Source organism: Urocampus carinirostris, chromosome 19 (assembly GCF_059441175.1).
Source record: "Urocampus carinirostris isolate Australia breed hairy pipefish chromosome 19, RoL_Ucar_1.0, whole genome shotgun sequence".
Classification (NCBI taxonomy): domain Eukaryota; kingdom Metazoa; phylum Chordata; class Actinopteri; order Syngnathiformes; family Syngnathidae; genus Urocampus; species Urocampus carinirostris.
Genome location: NC_142367.1, coordinates 25,746,181 through 25,769,590, shown reverse-complemented (window position 1 = coordinate 25,769,590; position 23,410 = coordinate 25,746,181). Strand labels below are relative to the sequence as shown.

Here is a 23,410-nt window from a genome sequence, read left to right as displayed (position 1 = left end):
CTTAAACTCTCCCCCCATTCTCGTCTCTTCTCTTCCTTTGCTCTTTTTTCCTCTCTTTCTTTCACTCTCTCTCTCCTTTATTTATTTCTCTCTGTCTCTCTGTCTTTCTCTCTCTCTCTCTCTCTCTCTCTCTCTCTCCCCCTCTCTTTAATAAAGGTGAGCTCCCAAAAAAGAAACTCATTAAAAACCCTTTAAACCTTGCATTTGTTCTCTTTTACTCTCTTTACCTCTGCTACCCTCCATCACTTACTCTCTCTCACCCGAGAAAAAAAGGTTCATTAATACTTTGCTGATTTTCATGTTTCAGGCTTGGTTCTGGTCCCATTCATTGCAAAGACGGGGGGATCACTGTACTTCTTTTTTCTGTGCACGTGTTGTATTATTATTTGCGGGTAAATTGGTTATTTAACCCCGGTTAATCTAATCTCCTCTTCATTTTTCTACTTGAAGGTTTCCGTGGTGAACCAGCTAGACATGCAGGTGATCGTATCCAACGTCCCCCCGACGTACGTGGACAAAAACAAAGACAAACTGCTCAGGTAACTCTCACTGTTGGGTCTCACCATCGCTTTTGAACATTTACGGGCAGATGGATTTTTACGGAGCCTGACGGGAGCTTGATCATATTTTTAAACGGGTACAGATAGAAGAGCAGCTCCCCCGCTGTGAGCGGCTGTTTCCAGGGGACACCAATCAATGTTGCGCAGCAGGTGGCGTGTCCTTGCCGTCAGGACTCGAAATCAGATGAAGGAAACGGTTCCTGCGCTAAATTCTCATAAACAGTGTGTTTAACGGGACGGTGTGTTATATTTGACAACTAGATGCCGCTGTGTTGCGCAGTGAAACAAGGCAGGAGAAAAAAATACAAACTACTGACTCTCAAAGTGACCAAAACGCACTGTTTTCCTCCCTTTTGTTAATGTAAGAGTAAAAGAGAGAAGAGAAGTAAAAGAGAAGGAGAACGATGGGGAAAAAATATATGAAATGAAACAGGAAAAACAGAAAAGAAGAAAGGGAAAAGAGTAAGAGGAAAGCAGCAGAGAAGAAATAAGGAAAAGGGAGAAATACAAAAAGCAGAAAGAAAAAGGAGGGAAAAATAAAAATAGAAAATGAATGAAAAATAAAAGATGGAAAAACAGAAGAAAAATAGAAAATCAAAGAAAACAACAGAAAAACGGAGAGAAAGGGAATAGCAGTGTTGGCAAAATGAATGAAAGTAAGATGAGAAATGGAAAAACAGAAAAGAAGAAAGGGAAAAGAGTAAGAGTAAAGCAGAAGAGAAAAAAATAAAGAAAGGGGAGAAAAAAACAGAAAGAAAAAGGAGGGAAAAAACAAATAGAAAATGAAAATAAAAAAATAAAAGAAAAACGGAAGAAAACAGAAAATTGAAGAGAAAAGAGAAACGGAATAGCATTGTTGGCAAAAAGAATGAAAGTAAGGGAAAAGAGTAAGAGCAAAGCAGGAGAGAAAAAAGAAGGACAAGGGAGAAATACAAAAAGCAGAAAGAAATGGAGGGAAAAACCAAATAGAAAATGAAAGAAAAATACAAGATGGAAAAACAGAAGAAAAATAGTAAATCAAAGAAAACAACAGAAAAGAAACAGAGAGAAAGGGAATAGCAGTGTTGGTGAAATGAATGAAAGTTAGATGAGAAATGAAAAAATTATTTGAAAAAACAATACAAAAAAAATGAAAGAAAACAAGAAAAACCGCTTCAGCGACAGACTGCTGTCAGTCTTGTTCCACGGACAGACTGAGGAGATCATTTCTTTCTCATGCCATGAGGCTCTTTAACTCCACCCGGGGGAGTAAAAGCCCACACTAAACCCCACCCCCACATTTGCATATTACCCTATTTTTATTACAGTGTGTATTTTTCGTAACACTATTCAAATGCTCTTTATTAACACACACGCTATATTGTGTATTTTTGTATTCTATATCTTTTATTTTATTTTTTAACACAAGGATACTGCTGGAAGTGTAAATTTCCCTATGAGGATGAATAAAGTATCTCTCTCTCTCTCTCTCTCTCCAACTCTATATATATCTATATTTATCTAAATATCTATCTATATCTATGTTTCTATCTATCAATCTATCTTCAGTATCTATCTATCTAATTATCTATCTCTCTATACAGCTATATCTATCCATCTCTATGCATCTATATCTATCTATCTATCTCTCTATATATAAATATATGTATATATATATATACTGTATATCCCTACCCAACTCTATCTTTCTCTATCTATAAATATATCTATATATATCTAAATGTCTATCTATCTCTATCTATCTAATTATCTATCAATCTATCTCTCTATACAGCTATATCTATCCATCTATCTTTCTCTATGCATCTATATCTACCTCTCTCTCTCTCTATCATCCATCCATCTAACTATCTATCTATCTCTATCTCTATCTATAGACCTATATCTATCCATCTCTATCGATCTATATATATATATATATATATATATATATATATCTGTCTCTATCTATCGATCTATATATATATATATATATATATATATATATATATATATATATATATGTCGTCCAATTTCGTTGTCACAGCATATCCCATGTTGTAACAATGACAATAAAGGCATATTCTATTCTATTCTATCTCTCTCTCTCTATATCCATCTATCTATATATCTCTATCTCTATCCATCTATCTTGATATTTCTATCTCTATCTATCTATGTATCTCTATCAATAGACCTATATCTATCTCTATCGATCTATATAATATATAAATATACATATATTTATCCATCTATCTGTCTCTATCTCTATCTTTCTATCTTTATCTATCTCTATCGATCGATCGTTCTATATATATATATATATATATATATATATATATATATATATATATATATATACATATAGTTATCTCTATATATCTATCTCTATCTATCTCTATCTTTATACATCTATCTATATCTACCTATATCTATCTCTATCTGTATCTATCTATATCTATCTACCTATCTCTATATCTATCTTTCTATCTTTATCTATCCATATCTATATATATATATATATATATATATATATCAATCTCTATCTCTATCTTTCTATTTCTATCTATCTATATCGCTATCGATCTATATACATCTATCTATACTTATCTCTATATATTTATATCTATCTATCTATATCCATCTACCTATCTATCTATATCTATCTATCTATCTAACTATCTATCTATCTAACTAACTATCTAACTATCTTTTTCCCTTTGTCAGTATATTGGAGCACTACGTTCAAGAGCAGATCCCGGGCGCCAAAGTATTCGTGGAAAGCATCGGTCCCCATCGTCACGGCGAGGGACTGCAACAAGAAGACTACGGCAAATCCGACCTGATGATTTACGCCATCGACCCGCTGACCAATCGAGCCGTGGCCAGGCAGGAGCTTCACAAGTAAGCTCCGCGGACGGCCGACGAGCCGGGACGCGCTCTCACTCGGACGTTTCCGTGTTTGTCCAAGGTTCATCGACGGGAAACTCCTGGATATCAACAAGGAATTCCAGCCTTTCATGCCCCCCGGAGGGCGCGTCCTGGAGATCCGGACCCCTCAGGCGGTGACCAGCGTCAAGAAGGCGGTGCAAACTGTCGGGTACACAGAGGGGGCGCTGTTGGCATTGGCAGTGATTATTATCATCTGCTGTGTGCCTGCCATCCTCGTCGTTATCATCACCTACAGGCAGTGCGTAGAATATTATCTTCAAGTCCCTCTCATTCTCGTCTCCTCTGTCCCTCTCTCTCTCATTCTTGTCTCCTCTGTCTCTCTCTCTCTCTCTCTCTCTCTCATTCTCGTCTCCTCTGTCGTTCTCTCTCTCTCATTTTCGTCTCCTCTGTCCCTCATTCTCGTCTCCTCTGTCGCTCTCTCTCTCATTCTCGTCTCCTCTGTCGCTCTGTCTCATTCTTGTCTCCTTTGTCGCTTTCTCTCTCTCTCTCTCTCTCGCTCATTCTCATCTCCTCTGTCATTGTCTCTCTCTCTCATTCTCGTCTTCTCTGTCCCCCTCTCATTCTGGTCTCATCTGTCCCTCTCTCTCTCATTCTCGCCTCATCTGTCCCTCTCTCATTCTGGTCTCATCTGTCCCTCTCTCTCTCATTCTCGTCTCATCTGTCACTCTCCCTCTCTCTCATTTTCGTCTCCTCTGTCCCTCTCTCATTCTCATCTCTTCTGTCCCTCTCTCCCTCTCCCATTCTTGTCTCCTCTGTCTCTCTCTCTCATTCTCGTCTCCTCTGTCGCTCTCTCTCTCTCTCATTTTCGTCTTCTCTGTCCATCCCTCATTCTCATGTCTTCTGTCTCTCTCTCTCTCATTCTCATCTCCTCTGTCCCTCTCTCTCTCGTTCTCATCTCCTCTGTCATTCTCTCTCTCTCATTCTCGTCTCCTCTGTCCCTCTCTTATTCTGGTCTCATCTGTCCCTCTCTCTCTCATTCTCGTCTCATCTCTCCCTCTCTTTCCTTTTTACAAAAGGGTGGTGATCACTAGACTGTTGAATAACTCCATTTTGAAACAATTGTCCCCGGTGTGATTGATGCTAATTTGTCTTTTTCTCTTTTTCTTCCCTCGTTTCTCCATTCGACGTTTGATCGGCAGATTTAAAGAGTGAGTATAGTTTTTATGCAATGGTGTCAACTGGGAATCGGTGACCACTTGAAATTGTATTTGGAGGCTAATAATAAAAATATTAATATCCCGGGAATATAAAATAAAATAAAACAATTTAAAATATTAAATTAAATTAACAATTTACTTTACCTTCAAGCAGCGTTCCAATCTTACAAGAATTTCCTTCATTGACTTGATCATTAATGTCATGGTTTTCCACATTTTTTTATCACTGACTTTTTATACCTATTCCTATGGGCAAAAAAACACTAAATCACAATAAAATTAGATGTGGTCTCAAACACAATCAGGACAGGGCTGACTGACCAGGAAGAAGAGATAGGGGCGAGGGGGTAGCATGAGGACAGGGCGCGGCCGTGAGCCATTAGGTTGCCTGGGTGGTAATGCATGCCTCTTTGTGTTCATTTTGTTTTATGCATGTTGTGGATTAACTGTAAGTCAGCAGCCTTGGAGTTGACAATAGGCTATTGTGTGTAAACATCTGGCGGAAGTCATGGCAGCATGTTATTGCAGGAAGTCACGGGCTGTTGTGCTGAGCGATCGGGGCTGGAAAAAGTTTGTTTTGAACACACTATGAATGCCCAATGTGGGGCGCCACTTATTTTGGAGAGAACGTCGTTGGGCGTCGCCCCAAAATATACGCAGAGATGAGATATGGCAAAGAGGGAACGCTCTTTATTGCATTCGAGCAGCAACGTACATTCAATATTCGAGCGATGTTCGAGCCATGTTCATCGTTTCTCTTTTCACGTCAGCATTTAAATTCATTATTCTAAAAATATGGCATTAAAATATCTAAAAATGTAAACGCATTAACAAGATTTATATTTGTTTGAACTGAAAGGGTTTAGTAACATTTATCAATTGTATTTTTCAATAATTTAGCACATTAGCAGAAGTGTCAAAACGGTGATGTGGTTTCAGTCGGACGCATGTCTTAGGTCTACCCACAATATTTGTGTTTTTTGGGGTTTTGTTTGTTTCAATTGTGTTTCTCTGTAGACATGGTCTTGAACTTGATTTCCAAAGGCATTAAAATTGTCTTTAAAAAGTCTCGAATTTAACTTGTCCTAAGATTTAGGAACCCTGTTCATTGCCTCACGATCTACCCACACCATCGTTGGGATCAACTGTTAGATCACGAGCCACATATTGGGCACCCCTGATTTAGAGGATTTCCCGTCTTTGGCATGGAGTCCTTGTCAAGGACACTTGCATTCACTGGCCGTTTTTAAGATGCTGATTCAGATTTTAACTTCTACATCCTCTGCAGACGGCAGGAAGAGTGTGCCAAAACTGCCCGCATCCAGATGGCGATGCCGAGCTGCAAACCCGGAGGGGGCACCGCCAACAACTTGTACGAAGAACTGGGTGACAACGCCATGTAAGTTTTGAAAAAGTTGTCGAGAATTTTGGGGCTTAACTCTCTTTTGTTATGCGTTCTTTTGATGATTTTCAGTGTGATTTTACTGTTGGCCATTAGATGGTGCTACACATTTACCCCATTCAATGTCGACTAAATAGACTTTGAACATATCAAAAGAAAGCTTCAATCCTCATCTTTCATTACAACAAAAATAATGTTTCTAGCTTTTACTGTTGTTTAGTAAACAAAACTGGGACGTTGCTAAGTTTCTTGAAAATACTCGTTTCGAAGAAAGGATTCATTTCAATCACAAATTTCACTTTTTTGCATACCTCCAATATCTAAACAATTATTTCCCAAATAACAATTTATTGCTAAAACACTGAACTTCGAAAGACGTTTTCAGCATCCGATATTTCCGCTGATGTGATCGCACAATTTCGGTCTCCATGGCGATTGTGTTCCCGCAGACCTGCACAAAACTTCATCCCTCTCGGCCCCGACAATGATGAAGAAAATTGCTTAAATAATAATAATAATTTCCTTGTATTGTCATTCTGTGTAACAATGTACACAGAACGAAATGTCGATTGCACCTGACCCGTTGTAGCGAGCCGATGCAGCCGCAGCCAACAGAGGGCGCCGCCGACCACTTTTTAAGTCTTAGGAATGACTCGGCCGGGGCGCGAACCCGAACCTCCCAGTCTAGCGCTCGCGATCTGTACTCATCCATATATTTGCTACTCCGACCACACTATTTCACTATGCCTGTACTCACCATACAGGTTGCCTACACACTTCAGGAAGAAAGACTGGAAAGTGGGGGGTCCCCTTAATGTGTGGACAATGTATCAGCCTTTGTGTATCTAATAGGGATAAATCATTCCCAGTGGCTTGATAGCCACTGATGAGCTGCGACAAAAACGTAATAATCATTTTTCTTTTTAAAAAAAACGCTTCGGGACAATGCTTCTGAAAAGATATTCATAAGTTATGGTTCTGAATGATTTAGGTTCCATATTTTCTAGAGAATAAGGAGCACCCGGTCATAATGGGCAAGTCTTAAAACATTCCTCTGTGAACCTGTTTTTCAGCACTGGACTATAAGACGCATGAAATTAAAAAGTACAGTAGTCATTGGAACATAAATATTAGGAAATGTGGTTTTACAATGAACACAAATTGATTCATTCATAAATAGTTACCAAATGTATTTCCAATTTTATTAATAAATAAATAAATAATTTCCTTGTATTGTCATTGACAGTATCTCCGCTCTGTAAGGCACACTGGATTAAAAAACACACTTTTCTAGCAGATTTTAAGGTTCAAGGTGCCTTTAGAGTACGGAAATTTATTTTCCATGTTTTCCATTATCCTATTTTCCCAGGCCTCCAAACCTGATGATTGAATACAAATCCAAAGAATAACGGATAAGTTAAATAACACATTTATATACCAATTTAGAGGCCCCTTTTCAAGGTTTCTTTATTTTCCTCATGTTGAGTTTTCCCTTGCCCTCATGTCGGTTTTAGATCAGGGGATGGTGTTAATGAAACCTGTGCAGTCCTTTGAGGCATTTTGTGATTAAGGACGTCACAAAGAAATGGGACTTGACTTGATCAAAGAGGGAGAGGGAGAGTAAAGAGTAGGTGACAGAGAATAAAAGAGAGAAATAGATATAGAAAAAAAATGTAGCAGGAAAGAAAGAGTGAGCAGAGCATAGAGACAGAGAAAGAGGGAGAAAGAAAAAAAGTAAAAAAATAGAGAGTTGGAAAGAAAGCAAGAGCGAGAAAGTGAAAGAGCAAGGGAGTAAAATAGAGAAAAAAAGAGAAAGAAAAGGAAAGCAAGAGAGTAAAATAGAGAGAAAGAAAAAGAGAGCAAGATAGTAAAAGAGAGAGAAAAAGAAACTACAGCAAAGGAATGAGAAGAGAAATAAAGAAAAGAGAAAAATGGGAAAGACAGGGGAGAAGAGAGAAAGATAGGGTAGAGAGAGAGAGAGAGAGAGAGAGTGACAGAGACATATTTGGAGAAGGAGACATAGAAAAAAAGAAAATGAGGAAAAAAGAAGGAAACATGAGTAGAAAAAAGATCGGAAAAAGACAAAAGAGAAAAAAGACGGGAAGAAAAAAAGACAGAGAGAGATACTGCGAGAGAGAGTTAAAGAACTAAAGCTCCAGTTTTTTTGTGAGAAGCTTGACCTTGTTTTCACATCAACATATTTAAAAATGCAGCTTGTTTTTTCCGCTTGCACTTCTCAGCATTGTTTCGCATGGCCAGATTTAATCAGTTGGTGGGCCTGATCCGGCCCACCGGCTGTAGTTTGCCCACCCCTTGCTTAAAAGGGGTCTTCCGAAGTCATTACCTTTGCGTATTGCTATTTTTTTTCCACGTGACCTCACAACCTAGTTTTCCACCTTTACCAATAGGCTTACCATTGGTTGCATCTCCCTCTGTAGGTTTACGTCATCTTGACATTTTCCTCTTTCCAGCGATTCAAACAGCCGTGCCTTATTAATTTCCATCCGCAGGTTTTAACGAGCCAGCCCACTCGAGGCGCCGCGTGCGATAGTTTCATTTTAATTTCGATTCCGAGACACAAAGACGAAGTTTCGAGGAAGCTCTTATCAGCATTCCGCGCATCCCGCTCTCCCGTCTGTTTTTCACACGCTTTCACGCCGGCATTGACATGCGTGTGCATCCTAAATTAAAGGACAAGGCAGACTCAACGTGAAGTAATCAACATCGAGATAGGATAATGGAAATAAATGCCACTAATGTTTAAGAAGGCGGCGAACATTAGTTCCACTGATAAGACACAGACTTTGTAAAGTGAGCATGACGGTATTTTCCATAACACACAGTTCCTAACGAAAGTATTGGCCTTTCAAGAACCTATGGCCACATTTCAGACTTCAAATTTCGAGATAAAAAAATGAAAATAACCAAGAACCAACAACATTGATAAAACTGAAAAGTGGGTGTTTCACTTTTTTGCATACCTCCAATATCTAAACAATTATTTCCAAAATAACATTTTATTGCTAAAACACTGAACTTTAAAGGCGTTTTCAGCATCCGATATTTCCGCTGACGTGATCGCACAATTTCGGTCTCCGTGGCGATTGTGTTCCCTGCACAAAACTTCATCCCTCTCGACCTTGACAACGATGAAGAAAAAAGCCTAAAGCGCTTGCGATCTGTACTTATCCATATATTTGCTACTCTGACCACACTATTTCACTACACACTTCAGGAAGCAAGACTGGGAAGTGGGGGGTCCCCTCAATGTGTGGACAAAGTATCAGCCTTTGTGTATTTAATGGGGACTTTTCATTCTGAAATCATTCCCAGAGGCTTGATACTTACTGATAAGCTGCGACAAAAACGTAATAATCGTTAAACCCAAATACTCTCAGCTCAGCCAACTGACTGAAGTTTCCAGATGAATTCTGAATGATCCAACACCAATTAATTGACTAAGAATGACAAATAAATGCACCTGCTCCGTGATGGGCTCAGAGGTTTTTGGAGAGGGCGTCGCCCCAAAATATACGCAGAGACAGAGATATGGCAAAAAGGGAACATCCTTTATTGCATCCGTTCATTCATCCAAGCCACGTTCGAAATCCGTCAAAGAGACGCTGGCTTTATACTGTGCTCAAAAATATCACTTGATGTTTTTCTCGGATTCAAAAGTGTTTTTTCCGGCCTCGACTCGCTCAGTCAACAACTTGTGACTTCTTGTATCAACATTATCTCAAAACATCCTGCCAAATGTCTGCACACAAAGGGTTACTGTCAACTCGAAGGCTGCTGACTTACAGTTACTCCACAACAAGGTCAGCAAAAGCAGACACTGGAGAACAATGATCATTCTGAAGACCAAAATTACACAGCAGGGAGGTTCAGGATGATGTTGTGGAAAAGTTTAAAGCAGATAGAGGATACAAGAAGATTTTGCAATATTGACATATCTTCCGGAACAGTTTTCAATCAATAATGTCGAAATGTGTTGAGCATAAAATCACTGCAAACCTACAAAGACCTGGCCATCCTTATAAACTTTCGGCCAAAACAAGGAGAAAACTAATCAGGGAAGCAACCAAGAAGCCCATAATCACATTGGATGACCAGCAGGCATACAAAGCTGAGGTGGGACAATCTGTGCATAACACAACTATAAGACATACTCTGCATACTTCTGCTGTTTATGACGAGTGGCAAGAAGAAAGCTTTTTCTGAAATAATACCATAAAAAGGCTCCTTTGACGTTTGCAAGAAGCCACATGGTGGACAAAAATCACATGCGGAAAAAGGTGCTCTGGTCAGATGAGACCAAAATTGAACTTAAAGGGCTGATTGGAAAGCGTTATGTCTGGCGTAATAGTACCATTGCACCTTAATACCATCCGACTGTCAAACATGGTTGTGGCAGCATCATGGTCTGAGGTTATTTTTCTTCAGCAGGGACTGGAAGATTGTTAGAGTTGATGGGAAGATTGATGGAGCCAAACACGTTGCGATTCTTTTTAAGAGACTTGAATATGGGGAGCAGGTTCAACTTCCAACTGCAACCCTAAATATAAAGCAAAATCTACAGTAGAATGGTTTAAAAATAACAAGGGGTTGGCATGGCCAAGCCAATGTCCAGACCTCATTCCTTTATAGCGTTTGTGGAAAAGATCTGAAAACTGCTTAGGGAACTTGAGCTGTTTTTTAAGGAAGAATGGGCCACTTTTTTTCGTTTTAAGATGTGCAAAAACATAGAGATACCCTTTTTGGGGGTGGTGGGGTCAATACTTTCGCAAGGCATCATATGTGTGCACAATTAATCAAAGAACGATGCAGAATTTTAAACAGGCAGACTCACACGAAATAATCAACATGGAGATAGTATAATTGAAATAAATGCCGCTAATAATTCAAAAGTCGACTCACTCGGGCGACCATTAGTTCCACTGATAAGACGCAGACTAATTGTTTGCTGAGTTTGTGTCTAAGTGAGCGTGATATTCTTTTCCATAACTGAATACAGCAAGACATATTACAAAATGCCAGCATGTCCTAATGTTTGCGTATTCGAGAATGAATTTGCTGAACTGTCTGTCAGATTACTTTAGAAACATATGATAACTGTAATAGGGACACTTGAGGATACTCTAAGTGAGTAGCTTGTCATATTTGTTGCCTATCTTATAAATCATCTTTGTTTCACTCAAGGCTAACACATCAACCTTAATTTTAGTCATCATCCTTCCGATCGCCTCTTACTTCCACTCAGTCGCTTTACTTCCACATCCTCTCACATTTAGTGACCCTATAACTAGGGTTTGCAAGACTTTTCAGTGTTCCGCCCCCTTAAGTTGCCTTGCTGTCTCTTAGAAAGTAGAGATAGAGAGGAGAGGATCCCCATCCCCTCGCTCCCTCCAAGATAGATAGATAGATACAATCTTATAAATCAACTAAGAGAAAAAACATTTGTATGTTGTATTCAGAAAGTTCTTGCAATTGGTGGATTCAATTTAATAACTTCCCCTCTGCATCATTTTTACCCCTCATTTTAGCAAATGGGGTTCACGATGGAAGTAAAAATGTCTGAATCCTTCCCAATGTGTAAAGTAGGTGTAAGAGTGAGAGACACCACCCTCTTTTCACCAAGTCAGCTTGGGAGCGGCCTAGTTACTTTGTAACCACACACTCCGGACCAGGTGAAAGCAATTGTGGGAGGGAATGAACCAAGTATATGTGTTTATTCTGTGTTATGATATTGAACATAAATTCCTACAGAGGGTGCAGAAAGACAATCACAGAGGTGCAGGAATGGTGAATGAATGAATGAAAACTTTATTTTGAACATTAAAATAAAAACAGAACAATAACAATAACTCAACAACAAAATAATGTTACATAACATGTTCGAAAAGGGGTAGTAAGAAGCAGATGCTTATATTCCCTAGCCCTTCATCTTCCCTATTAAATACACCAATGATAATAACAACAATAGTAATACAACAACAAAGTTAACCATGATTCTAGACGCACTATTCCCAATCTCTCGTATCACTCATACCCATATTTTCTTCATCTCTGTATTCCGCCAGTAATGTTTTTTGTATTTAAATTTGAACACGTGAATAGTTGGACATTGTTGGATCTCGTCTTGTAAATTGTTTGACTCCGCACACAGACACACACATACTTTTCCTGGTGGTTCTCACCTTTAGGATTATGAATTCTTTAATTTCCCTCTTTCCGAATGAATAATCTTTGGAGTTCCAGAGAGGAAGAATGAACAATAGTGAAGCGCAGCATTAATTCGGCATCAGGTTTTTTTTGTTTTTGTGTTTACAGTTTAAACACGTCATCTTATTTTTGCAGCCGGTTCCAATGTTTCTAAATCAAAAGAAAAAGAAAACAAAGGGAAAGAACAATGGTTGAGTATGATACGTCACACCAAAGTGATGAGGTGGTTTTCAGTAAAGATGTTCCTAATTCCTACACTAATCGTTTCAATGTCCCAACAAAGAGTAGAAGGGGGAGGAGAACAGTAAACAAATCTGATTGGTTAGGTGAAAATGGAAGTAATGAGAATGAGCCTTGGGGTATGTTATATCCAGCGTTTTAAAAAAAATGTGTTTTACTATATGGGCAGCACGGCGGCGCAGTGGTTAAGCGCGTGTGCAGCACAGTTCTGAGGTCATGGGAACCTCCTACGTGGGTTCAAATCCAGCTCCCGGCCTTACTGTTCGGAGTTTGTATGTTCTCCCCGTGCTTGCGTGGGTTTCCTCCGGGCACTCCGGTTTCCTCCCTAAAAAACTTGCATTTCAGGTGGATTGGCCGGTCCAAATTGTCCCTAGGTGTGACTGAGCGAGTGAGTTGTCTGTCCCTGTTTGCCCTGCAATTGGCTGGCAACCAGTTCAGGGTGTCCCCTGCCCACTGCCCGATGATTGCTGGGATGGGCTCCAGCACCCCCGCGACCTTACAGAGGATAAGCGGTGCAGCTGATGAGATGTGTTTTACTATTTGAAACCTGTGCTCCATAACCGATTTTTCTTCTCCTGTTTGTTCTCAATATTATCTATAACCCTTCTTTTTCTCCTACTGTCTTTCCGAAAAATGGACAGACAAAAGTGAGTAAAATGTTCATAGTGTTCGTCTCCTCCTCTCTTAGCTTTTAGTCTGTAGATTGTTTAGTGTGTCCTGTCATAGGTTGTACTTTAGATACATACGTAGAACAAGGTTGAAGAAACTTTTCAAGGTACTTTGGAAGTCTGCAAAGTTGAGTTGTCCATCGGCGAGAAGCGATTCTCCAAATAACGGAGAGCGCATTCATTTGGTCGTTTGTCAAAAGGAAATCTGCAAACTCTCAGAGCACGGCGAAAAACCATTGATCCTTGTTGTCATTGATAGCTTTAGTGCACCTCTTGCAGTCTACATTGTTTGCATCCATCATCCGTTAGATGCGAGGTTGTAGCAATGATATTGAGTTTTATACCCTTTCGACTGCCATTGTAACTTTCTCAGTCGAACGGAGATGTCCTCCAAAGGGGGGAAGAATCCTAATTTGGATGGATGTCCTCACAGATTCAGACACAAGTGTTTGATAATGTTGTCTACAGAATTCCCCATAGTCTTGAAAGTTTGACTCTTCTTGGTTGTTGAAATTGTTCTACCATCAATCTTTGGGCGGTGGTAAACAACTGATGGTGTGCCTGCCTAGCTAAAATTATTTGGCCACCCTTGCCATAGGGGTGAGAGTTTATCTTGGGGATTAAAGGAGCGTGAATGCCTTGGACCAGGGGTCGCTAACCCGGTCCTGGAGAGCCGCACATCCAGGTGACGCCAACTTTCAGCTTGTTAGCAGGCTTTGTGAGAGCTTGATAACGATCCAGGTGATTGGAATAACCTGCGTATTGTTGTGGATTATTGGAGTCGAGCTTGACATAAGGAGAACGCATTAGTTTAAAACGGGAAATTCCAGGCTTGTTTCTCCCGAGTGTAAATGTCAGCAAATGTTATTTTTAATCGCCTTAAGCTGCCGAGTAATAACATTCTTCTTGGCTTCGAACATGTGGTAAAGCCAGGAATTTGGATGTCAAGCCGACCCCAATAATCCACAACACCTCCAAAATATGCAGGATGTGCGGCTCTCTAGGACTGGGTTAGCCACCCCTGCCTTAGACATTAATAGACATCAACAATGAAGAACAGTCAAGTTGAGTCTATTCCACTTTGGCAGTGTATCACTACTTAGATGATTTAGAATCTGACAAATCATTCTCATCATTCCAACTTTCATTTCTACTTTCTCCTTCCCTGCCTCCTTGCGCCAGTCGTTCCGGTCGCAGTGCTGGTAGCGTGGATGAAAGCGATCGCCAACGACTCATCTCCGATTTTGCCACTCGGGCGATCGCAGCCCACCGGCAGTGTGTCGCGAACGGAGGTGTTCTTAACAAACTTCCCAAGTCCGAGTCCAGTATCACCTTTCTGTCCGACGAAAACCCTCTCACCATTAAAAATCCCATCTACCACGAGGATGGAACCTTGAGCAGTCCAGAGACCCTCGGACGAAGCCAGAGGAGGAGAGATCTTCTCGGTCACTTCTCTCCTTCTGGAAAAAGTCTTCGAGAGGCCTGGTTGAGGATTAGTTCCCCTGGAGGAGACAGGGGATTCAGTGTGTGCAGTGGCAGTGACAGCGGGAGGGGGTCAGGGGGCGGCCACAGCTGGACCCTCCCGTCGAGGCTACATCGCAGAGAGATGTACGATGCTTTGAGAAGACAAGTGGTTATGGATCCCGTGCAGTGGGAACTGGAGCTTCTAAAAGCCGAATTCAAGGAAAGCAGAGACGCCGGCCTGGATTCAGGATTCGAACACGGCTTGGACTCGGATCAGATGGCGAGCCCGGGCCTCGAGCCAAAGTTAACCGTCAAACAACAGGCTCGACAGTTCGAACAGCAGGCGGTGCAGGAAATGAGACAAAAGCTCAACCGAGACTTGCGGGCGTCTCTCTCACCTGATATCGTAGTTTCTGTTTTCCCGGACTCCCCTCAAGATACCAAGCGCATCTCTATTCCTAACATTTCAAATCTCCAGCATAGAGAGAGTCCCCCATGTATCATTGTCACCCAAACGGATGGAGGGACTCCTCCGCCGAGTCACAAACCAACTCCTCCTGTGTTAAGACGCTTTGTGGCCGGTTTGACTGAAAAGCAGAATCCGGAAGACAGACTACAGGTGCACTTAGACATTATCCCCGATCCTCCTTCCACACCACCTCCACCGCCCCCGTCTGCTCCGGCACCTTTACCGCCACCTCCACCCCCTGCCCCTCCACCTCCCGTCCACCCACCATCTCCACCTCCTCCTCCTCTTTCGCCATCATCTCCCTCAAGACGACCTCCTCTCCCTCAGCCTCCCCCTCCGCCACCGCTCCCTCCCTCGCTGTCGCCTTCGCTCCTGAGACCCTCTACCTTTGTGCTCCCTTCGTTTTCGGAGGCACCAGCCCTCCGACCGGTGTCCCTCCGTCGTCCGCCGCCGCCGCCCCCGCCCGTGGAGCCAGAACCTCCTCGCAAAGAGCTGAAAGGCATCTTGAAAAATATCCAGAATATCGCAGACATTGAGAAGTCCGTCGCCAACATGTTCAGCCAGATTGATCAGAAGCAGATCCCTCTAACGAGGGTCATGAAGAACCGAGCGTCTTCTGATACCCCGGAGTCTCTCGACTCTTCAGAAGTATTAGCCGGGAGCCGAGAAGGGGCGGAGGCAGGGGAAGGAGGCGAGGTTCACCCGCCGACTCCACAGATTCAGACAAACTCAAACATGAACTCTGTTGTGGTTGAGCTTGAAAAACGGTTCCCACCTCAGTCTACAGTTCTCTAGACTCTGGATTTTGCCTTGCTATCCTGAACTTATGCTCTTTTGACTTTGAATCATTACTTTTTAGTGATGGAAGGAAAATCACACCCTACCAGACCCTAACGAGCCCACATATACATTTGAGATCTGATGTTACGGTAAAAGAATATCACATAAAATAGGAGTCAATTATATTATTACGAAGCTTTCTGCTCACCACAACTCTGAACTGGCCAAGGACTAACAGCCAAAGGGCCATTATTTCCAAACGGAGCACTGAGTGGGTTCTTCACTGTCAAGTATCTAAAGGATAGTCTCTCAAACTGAACTGAACCGTTTTAAGGTTCTCATGATTTCCTGGGAACTTTGCTGAACTGGTTTTTATTTTTTCTGGATGATGATTTCGTTTCGATTTTTACAATTCGATTTATACTGCATTATTATGCTGTTGTTTTTTGTTTTGTGACTTAGTTTCTGTCCTGTCCAATGTCCCAAATACTTTTCATTCAAATTGCATTTGAACACACTTTTTGGAGCTAACTACGAAGAAATTAAGTTATCCAGTAGTTTTTGTCGCATATTTATTTATTTAGCATAGCATTTTTCGTGACATTTTTCGATTGTTCCCTATTTTGATCAGTTGTCTCAGATTTTTTGTCAATAAAATGAATGGACCTCATCTACCAACATCAGTTTATGACTTTCTCAGCTATTAGGATGGAGATATCAGGACCAGAACGGAGACAGGACCCACTTGCGTGCGTTTCCGTAGATCACTGGTCACGGGGAGCATCTTGCTCAGACGTGGAAGTGGTATTTCCGTGGTGAGCGATGGCGGTGTCTAGAGCGGGAAAAAACAGGTCAGAAGCCGGGACAGGAGACCCAAAAATCGCGGTCGAGATCAGAAAATGGGTCGGAGCCGGGAAACGGACGTGGGCCAGAACAGGAGTGAGTCAGGACGCGGGAAGCTTGCCTAGCGTGAACTGAGGTACGCAGATGGACTGACAACCGGTGACAGAAAGACTGGGGTTTAGATAGTGACAGGGAGCCAATCAGAGTCGGAGCGGGCACAGGTGAATAACATAGGTAATCATGACAGGAGAAGGTTTGAGCACGTGCTTTTAAATTAATAAAGACAATACAGAATTCAAAGCTGTTGTGTCTTTAAAGTCAGGACACTTTAAAAATAATTGCTTTTATCACATGTATCGGTGATTGTCAAACACAATACAGTTGCTTGAAAAATGTTTTCGTGTTCATGTTTACAGAATTTTAGTGATTGTGGGTTCATTTCAGAAAGAAGGTTTAGTTAGAACCCTGTTTTTTTTAACCCTGAAATGAGAAAAACACGAGTTTTTCCTTTCATAAAGCTGGGTAACCAGAGAAATAGGGATTAGGTAACTCGAGCTCTAGACCAGTTACTGTTACGATTTCTGGTGAACTCATTTGTGGGGAAGCAGGAACAGAATGAGGCATGCTAAAAAAGATGCTTGTTCAATAACAAACCCAGGTACAAAAAAACAAACGGGTGGTCACAAAACAACCAACAAAGTCTCCAAACAGAAAACAAACCAAGGAAAGAGACAATGACCCAACAATTTCTGGTATCAGAGCCAGTCAATATAAGGAACTGCAATAATGAGGTGCAGGTGTGGACCCTGATCCACTGCAGGAGGGCACTTTCCAGCCACTCCCCTCCTTAATTTAGAATGGAATGCCAGATCCTGACAGTTACCATAGTCACAGTATTTTTAAAACTACCTTCTTCCTTTTTATGTCATTTTCGGGACTCTGTGTTAGCTTTCTTGTTCAGCAGGAGTCAAAAACGGCAGTCTTAGCTTCCCGGTTGCTCTGAAGACCAGTCTATTTATGCTTCATTTTATTAAGCACCAGTGATCCAGTTTTAAATACACTGACTTGCATGAAGTGACTCAAATTTTCTGCCTTGGACTGTGTGTTTTCTATCTCAGGCTGGTTGAAAGCAGACCCCAGGGTTAGATTAAGGGCACCTTGAACCTCTTTTGTGAACTAGACCCCAAAAACAGGAACTTGCATTAAGAATGTCTGTCAAACTACTTTTTCCGGGATTTTCAAAACAACTACACTAATCTGCAAGGTAGCGTCACACCTTCATAAAAGCCCCAAGGGCTAAACTTACCCTGAGATGAAATCTTACCGACTGAGAGTATACAAATGTAGCAAAGTAGCAACTATACATGTGTAAAACGGCACACAGAATTGCAGTGTAATGAATGTTCTTTATTAGCATGATACAAAAGTACAATCAAACTAGAAGGTTTCTCCTTTCAGAGTATGAAAGTGATTTAGAGAGCGGCTGGCTAGGTGCACGCTACCATCAGGTAACTTCGAATTCAGCCAGGTCTCCGCGAAGATTAAAATACAACCATCCAACTCGTTGTCGCTCCAGGTCATCCGTTTCATGGGTAATGGATATTGCATTGGTAAGATGGGTGGCTTACGAGAGTTGTTAGCCTAGCCTTAGCTGTAAGCCGAACCTGCAGCTTCGCTATTGCATTTCCCGACGACGCCTCAGACTCTTCCCGAACCCATTAACACCATTTCTTTGTGCTCTTCTGGCTTTCTCCAGAGTCCAATTTCATTGATGAGTTCCTTTTCATTGTAAAGAGTTGCTAAAAGCTAGTTGTCGCCATGCTTCTCAGTTAATTTTGGGTGAACACATCGACTTCTGCGCCAGCTCTGTTAATGTTGGGTCAAAAGAGACCTGATGTTTGGGAGAGCTATGAAAGTTAGCTAACTCTAGAATGAAATTCAGGCAAAGACTTGTTTTGTTTTTTAACAACTGCAGCTGGAGAAGAAGCATAGCAGGAACGGATAAATTACTCACTCTCGTCTCGCTGGTCACGCTCATTCTGGCTTTTCCCCAGTCTGCCTTTGTGTTTATTGAAATAAGAAGACATGGAAAAGTACTGGTATGTTGAAACAAAAGGCAAAAGACCACCCCCTGGAAAAGTACCAACGCTTTCAAACAAATACAGGAAGACCAAGAGATGCCAAAAGGAACATCAAACTGATTAGAAATACACACCTTGAGTAAATACGTTTAAGCCTACTTTACAGTTAAACTGACAGCGTACACCAGGCTATCACAGTCACACACACCCATAAAGTCTTGACTAACCTGTCCCTCTGCTAGCGTTGCGCAGAACACAATGCACGATACGTTGATATCAATGACAATAAAGACAATTAAATTCAAAATCCCCGAAGCATTGGACCGAAGCACGAAGTAGCAAGGGATAAAATAGTGATTGACACTTAAAATGACAAAATGAAAGAAGGCTCAACCTTATGCCCCAACCGAAGACCTGTGAAAGGTGTGGAGAATGAAAGAAAAATGACATGCGAAAGAGCACGACTTTCAGGGCATTGTAGTCTGTTCTGAAGAAACTAATAACGTTTTACGTTATTGTGTCTCTGTCACTCGCAAAAACACACAGCCGGCGAAGGTGGAGAGGATATAAAAGAGTCAATCATTCCAGGAGCGTTTGCGACAGAGCACAGATTGTCTGCGGGGATTTTGTCTCCAGAGGACCTCATAATGTGCCTGTCAGAGCAATGAGGGCACAAGGATAGACTCATCTTAGCGTTCACAGACAAAGACACGCCCAAGTCAAGTGTTTGTTTATGTTTGAAATGGAGACTGACCTGTGAAACATCTTTTAACCCTCCTCTTGTCACCCGTGTCTTCAATCAGCTGTTAGATACGCGAAATGGTAAATGGTTTGCTTTTCTATAGCGAGTTTCAAGTCAATGAAAGCGCTTTACAATGTGCTTCACACTTACCCATTTACACACACACACACCAATAGGGAGTCAGCCTCCAAACGTTTTGAGGATAATCAAGATGCTAAATGGTAAATGGACTGCATTTTTATAGCGCTTTTCAAATAAATGAAGAGCTCCCAAAGTGCTTTACAATGTGCTTTACACTTACCATTTCACACACACACACACACACACACACGCACACACACACACACACACACACACACACACACACACCAATAGGGAGTCAGCATCCAAACGTTTTGAGGATAATCAAGATGCTAAATGGTACATGGTAAATGGTCTGCATTTCTATAGCGCTTTTCAAGTCAATGAAGGCCTCCCAAAGCGCTTGACAATGTGCTTAACACTTACCCATTCACACACACACTCACACACCAATAGGGAGTCAGCCATGCAAGGCGCCTACCTGATTATTGGGGGCTTTAGGGATTCAGTGTCTTGCCCAAGGACACTTCAACATAGTTGGGAATCGAACCTGTGACCTCTTGATGCCAAGACGAGCGCTCTACCTCCGGAGCTAATGCCAATCTTTTATCTAATCTTTTAGTTACAGTACCTTAGTAGGCTTCCTTATCCATGAAAATGATGTAGGGGTTTCTACCTTTGTTGAGGGTCTTTGGGTTTATTCGATGCCAGTATACAAAGCCCCTCAATCTCAAGTTTGAAACATCTTAAAATTAACCTTAAAATATTGATATGAATAAAATGTTTTTTTCTTGTTATCTATTCCTTAGGGGTATTTTGACAGATCTACTAGTGCTTTCCGTAAATCACCATCGCAGCCTGTGTCAAGCTCCTTTAGTTGCGCGTGCTAGTATGTGAAATTCTTAGACGCCCTCAAATAGGTGGTCATTTGGACTGCATCTCAAACAACCCCTTTCTTACTTTCACTATTTTCATCCTAGAATAAAAGAAAACAGTGAGCATGCGCATTAAATCACTTGACTCCCCTCGTCCCACCGCCTCCTTTCCTATAGCGTATTGTACTCTAAACACCGATGACAAAACTAAGATAAAAGCAGATAAACGTTGTGGTGGAAAAAATATTAAGGCTTTTTGAACTCAGGCATTCAGTAGAGAAGATGCATGTGTGGCAAAAAAGTGACACTTTTAGAGATATTACTTCCAGTCGATGTACAATATGTCCAGTACACTTAGGATTACAGCTGTAGCTAGCGTTTTATAATCTTGTTTTTATAGCCGGGTCGAAACAGACCCTAACAATACCAATGTAGTCATTTCAATTACATCGTTTTATATCGTAGAGATTTTTGTTTGTTTGTCTTGACTTGATTTTTTATTTTTTTTAATAGACATTCCTGACAAAGTTGATCGGCCTTGATACAATAAACAAATGTATATGTTTTTATATGCATTTAAGGCCCAACCCAAAACTGGTCTTGCAATTTCATCATCCTCGTCCGAACGTCCTCCATCTTTGCCCTTCGTACCTTTAATTCAGCACATTCAGATTCAGATTCAGATTCAGATCTACTTTATTGTCATTCTAGTACACGTGTATACAGAACGAAATGTCGATGCATCTGACCCCCACAGTTTCCTTGAATGTACAGATATAAATAATGTTGTATTGTATTTTGGCTACGTATAGTATTTTACCATAGTGCCGATAGTGCAAGAAGAGTAGCTAACCATATGCGCAAAATGGGCAGTCAGGTTAACAAGTCAGGTACACAGTAACATTAACACTGTAACAATAACGCTGTAATTACAATAGTGCAGAGAGCAATGTGCAAGGAGTGGCAAGCTATAAAAAAAACTGCCAGTAGTGCAAAAGTCAGATTAGCAGCCGTTTAGATTTAAGTTAACTATATGTTAGATTGACCATTTAACAGTCTAATGGCCAGGGGGACTAGACTATTGCGGAGCCTGGTGGTCCTGCACCGCACACTGCAGTACCTCTTCCCAGAGGCTAGCAGAGTGAACAGTCCATGATGGGGGTGAGAGGGGTCCCCGGTAATGTTTTTAGCATGGGATAGGCAGTGCTTCTGGCCAATGTCCTGAATGGAGGGAAGTGTAGTCCCGATTATTTTCTCTGCTGTCCTCGTTACCCTCCTCACACTACCCCAGTCGGTAGCGCTGCAGCCTCCACACCACACAGAGATACAGCTGGTCAGGATACTCTCTATGGTGCCCCTGTAGAATGTAATGAGGGAGGGTGGGGGCAGGTGGGCTCTCCTCATCCTCCGCAGGAAGTACAGGCGCTGCTGTGCCCTCTTAACCAGTGATGCAGTGTTTACGGACCAGGTGAGTTTGTTTGTAATGTGCACCCCTAGGAACTTGATACTGCTGACAACCTCCACAGCCTTGTTGTTGATGCAAAGTGGGGCATGGTTGGGCTGGTTTTTCCTAAAGTCGACAATGATCTCTTTAGTTTTGTCGACATTCAGGACCAGGCTGTTGTCCCTGCACCAGCCCACCAACTGCTCCACCTCCTCTCTGTAGGCCAGGTCGTTGTCATCCCTGATGAGGCCCACCACTGTTGTGTCGTCAGCATACTTCACGATGTGGTTTGTGGCGGACCTAGGGACGCAGTCGTGTGTCATCAAGGTGAACAGCAAGGGGCTTAGGACGCAGCCTTGGGGGGAGCCCGTGCTGAGGTAGATGACATCTGAACTGTTCTGACCTATCCGCACTGATTGGGGTCTGTCACAGAGGAAGTCCAGCAGCCAGTTCCGCAGGGGGGTGTTGAAACCCAGGAGTCTCATTTTGTCCACCAGATGTTGTGGGATGATGGTGTTGAATGCTGAACTGAAGTCCAGGAACAGCATCCGCACATGGGTGTTCTTCTCCTCTAGATGTGTCAGGCTTAGGTGAAGCGCAGAGGAGATGGCATCCCTGGTGGAGCGGTTTGTCCTGTAGGCAAACTGAAAGGGGTCGAATGAGGAGGGGAGACTGGAGGTGATGTGCTCTTTAACCAGTCTCTCAAAGCACTTCATTATGATAGGAGTCAGTGCAACGGGCCGGTAATCGTTGAGTGATAAGATCTGGGGTTTCTTTGGCACTGGGATGATGTTGGCAAATTTGAAGCATGATGGTACTTTGGCTTGGTCTAGCGAGGTGTTGAAAATGTCTGTTAGTACACAAGCCATAATCTCTTTTTTCCGTCTACTAAAAAGCCATTACATTTTGTGGCAGTTGCAGTCCCAATATTTATGCAATGTTTGAACGTATGAAGGTTACTCTTCTATTTAGTGACAATGTTCGGATGCGTAAATTGAATTTGTTCGTGTTATATTTCGTATGGAATGTATGTTTAAAGCTTATATAAGTCACCTGTATTGTTTTATTCTAAAAAATAAACATTTCATAAAATTATATACTCTATAAAGCTAAATAAAGGTAAGTTTAACTTACTTTTGGGAGATGGGCTTCAAGAGTTAGGTGACTTCTCCCTCTGTAGTAGAACATGGCTGAAAAAAAGCAATCCAACCATCTTCTCAACCGCATCAAGCTTTCTTATTCCACTTTCATTTCAAAAGAAAGGGCTCGCCTACACCAACCGTATTGAATGGATGCATCAGATAATAAACTAGCGCGCTGGAGATACAGTATAGAATGTTTACACGTGAACTAGGAAGAGGAAGCGGATTTGTTCTCGGTGTGGATGCTGGGTGAGCTCTCACAGCGCCACACGCCGGTAGTGGAGGAAAGAAGCACTGCAGTAACAT

At 41.7% G+C, this 23,410-nt stretch overlaps 1 protein-coding gene across 1 annotated transcript in view; it reads left to right on the top strand.

The window, feature by feature from the left end:
- Positions 1 to 16,566, top strand: part of pcdh15b (protocadherin-related 15b) — a 247,267-nt gene extending 230,701 nt beyond the window's left edge. The window contains exons 32-37 of the mRNA XM_088323283.1: positions 451 to 539; positions 3,267 to 3,443; positions 3,511 to 3,729; positions 4,631 to 4,639; positions 5,937 to 6,047; positions 14,366 to 16,566. Coding sequence (XP_088179409.1) covers positions 451 to 539; positions 3,267 to 3,443; positions 3,511 to 3,729; positions 4,631 to 4,639; positions 5,937 to 6,047; positions 14,366 to 15,911 — 2,151 coding nt within the window. The 3' untranslated portion in view covers positions 15,912 to 16,566. The remainder of the gene's footprint in view (positions 1 to 450; positions 540 to 3,266; positions 3,444 to 3,510; positions 3,730 to 4,630; positions 4,640 to 5,936; positions 6,048 to 14,365) is intronic.
- Positions 16,567 to 23,410: the final 6,844 nt, after the last annotated feature.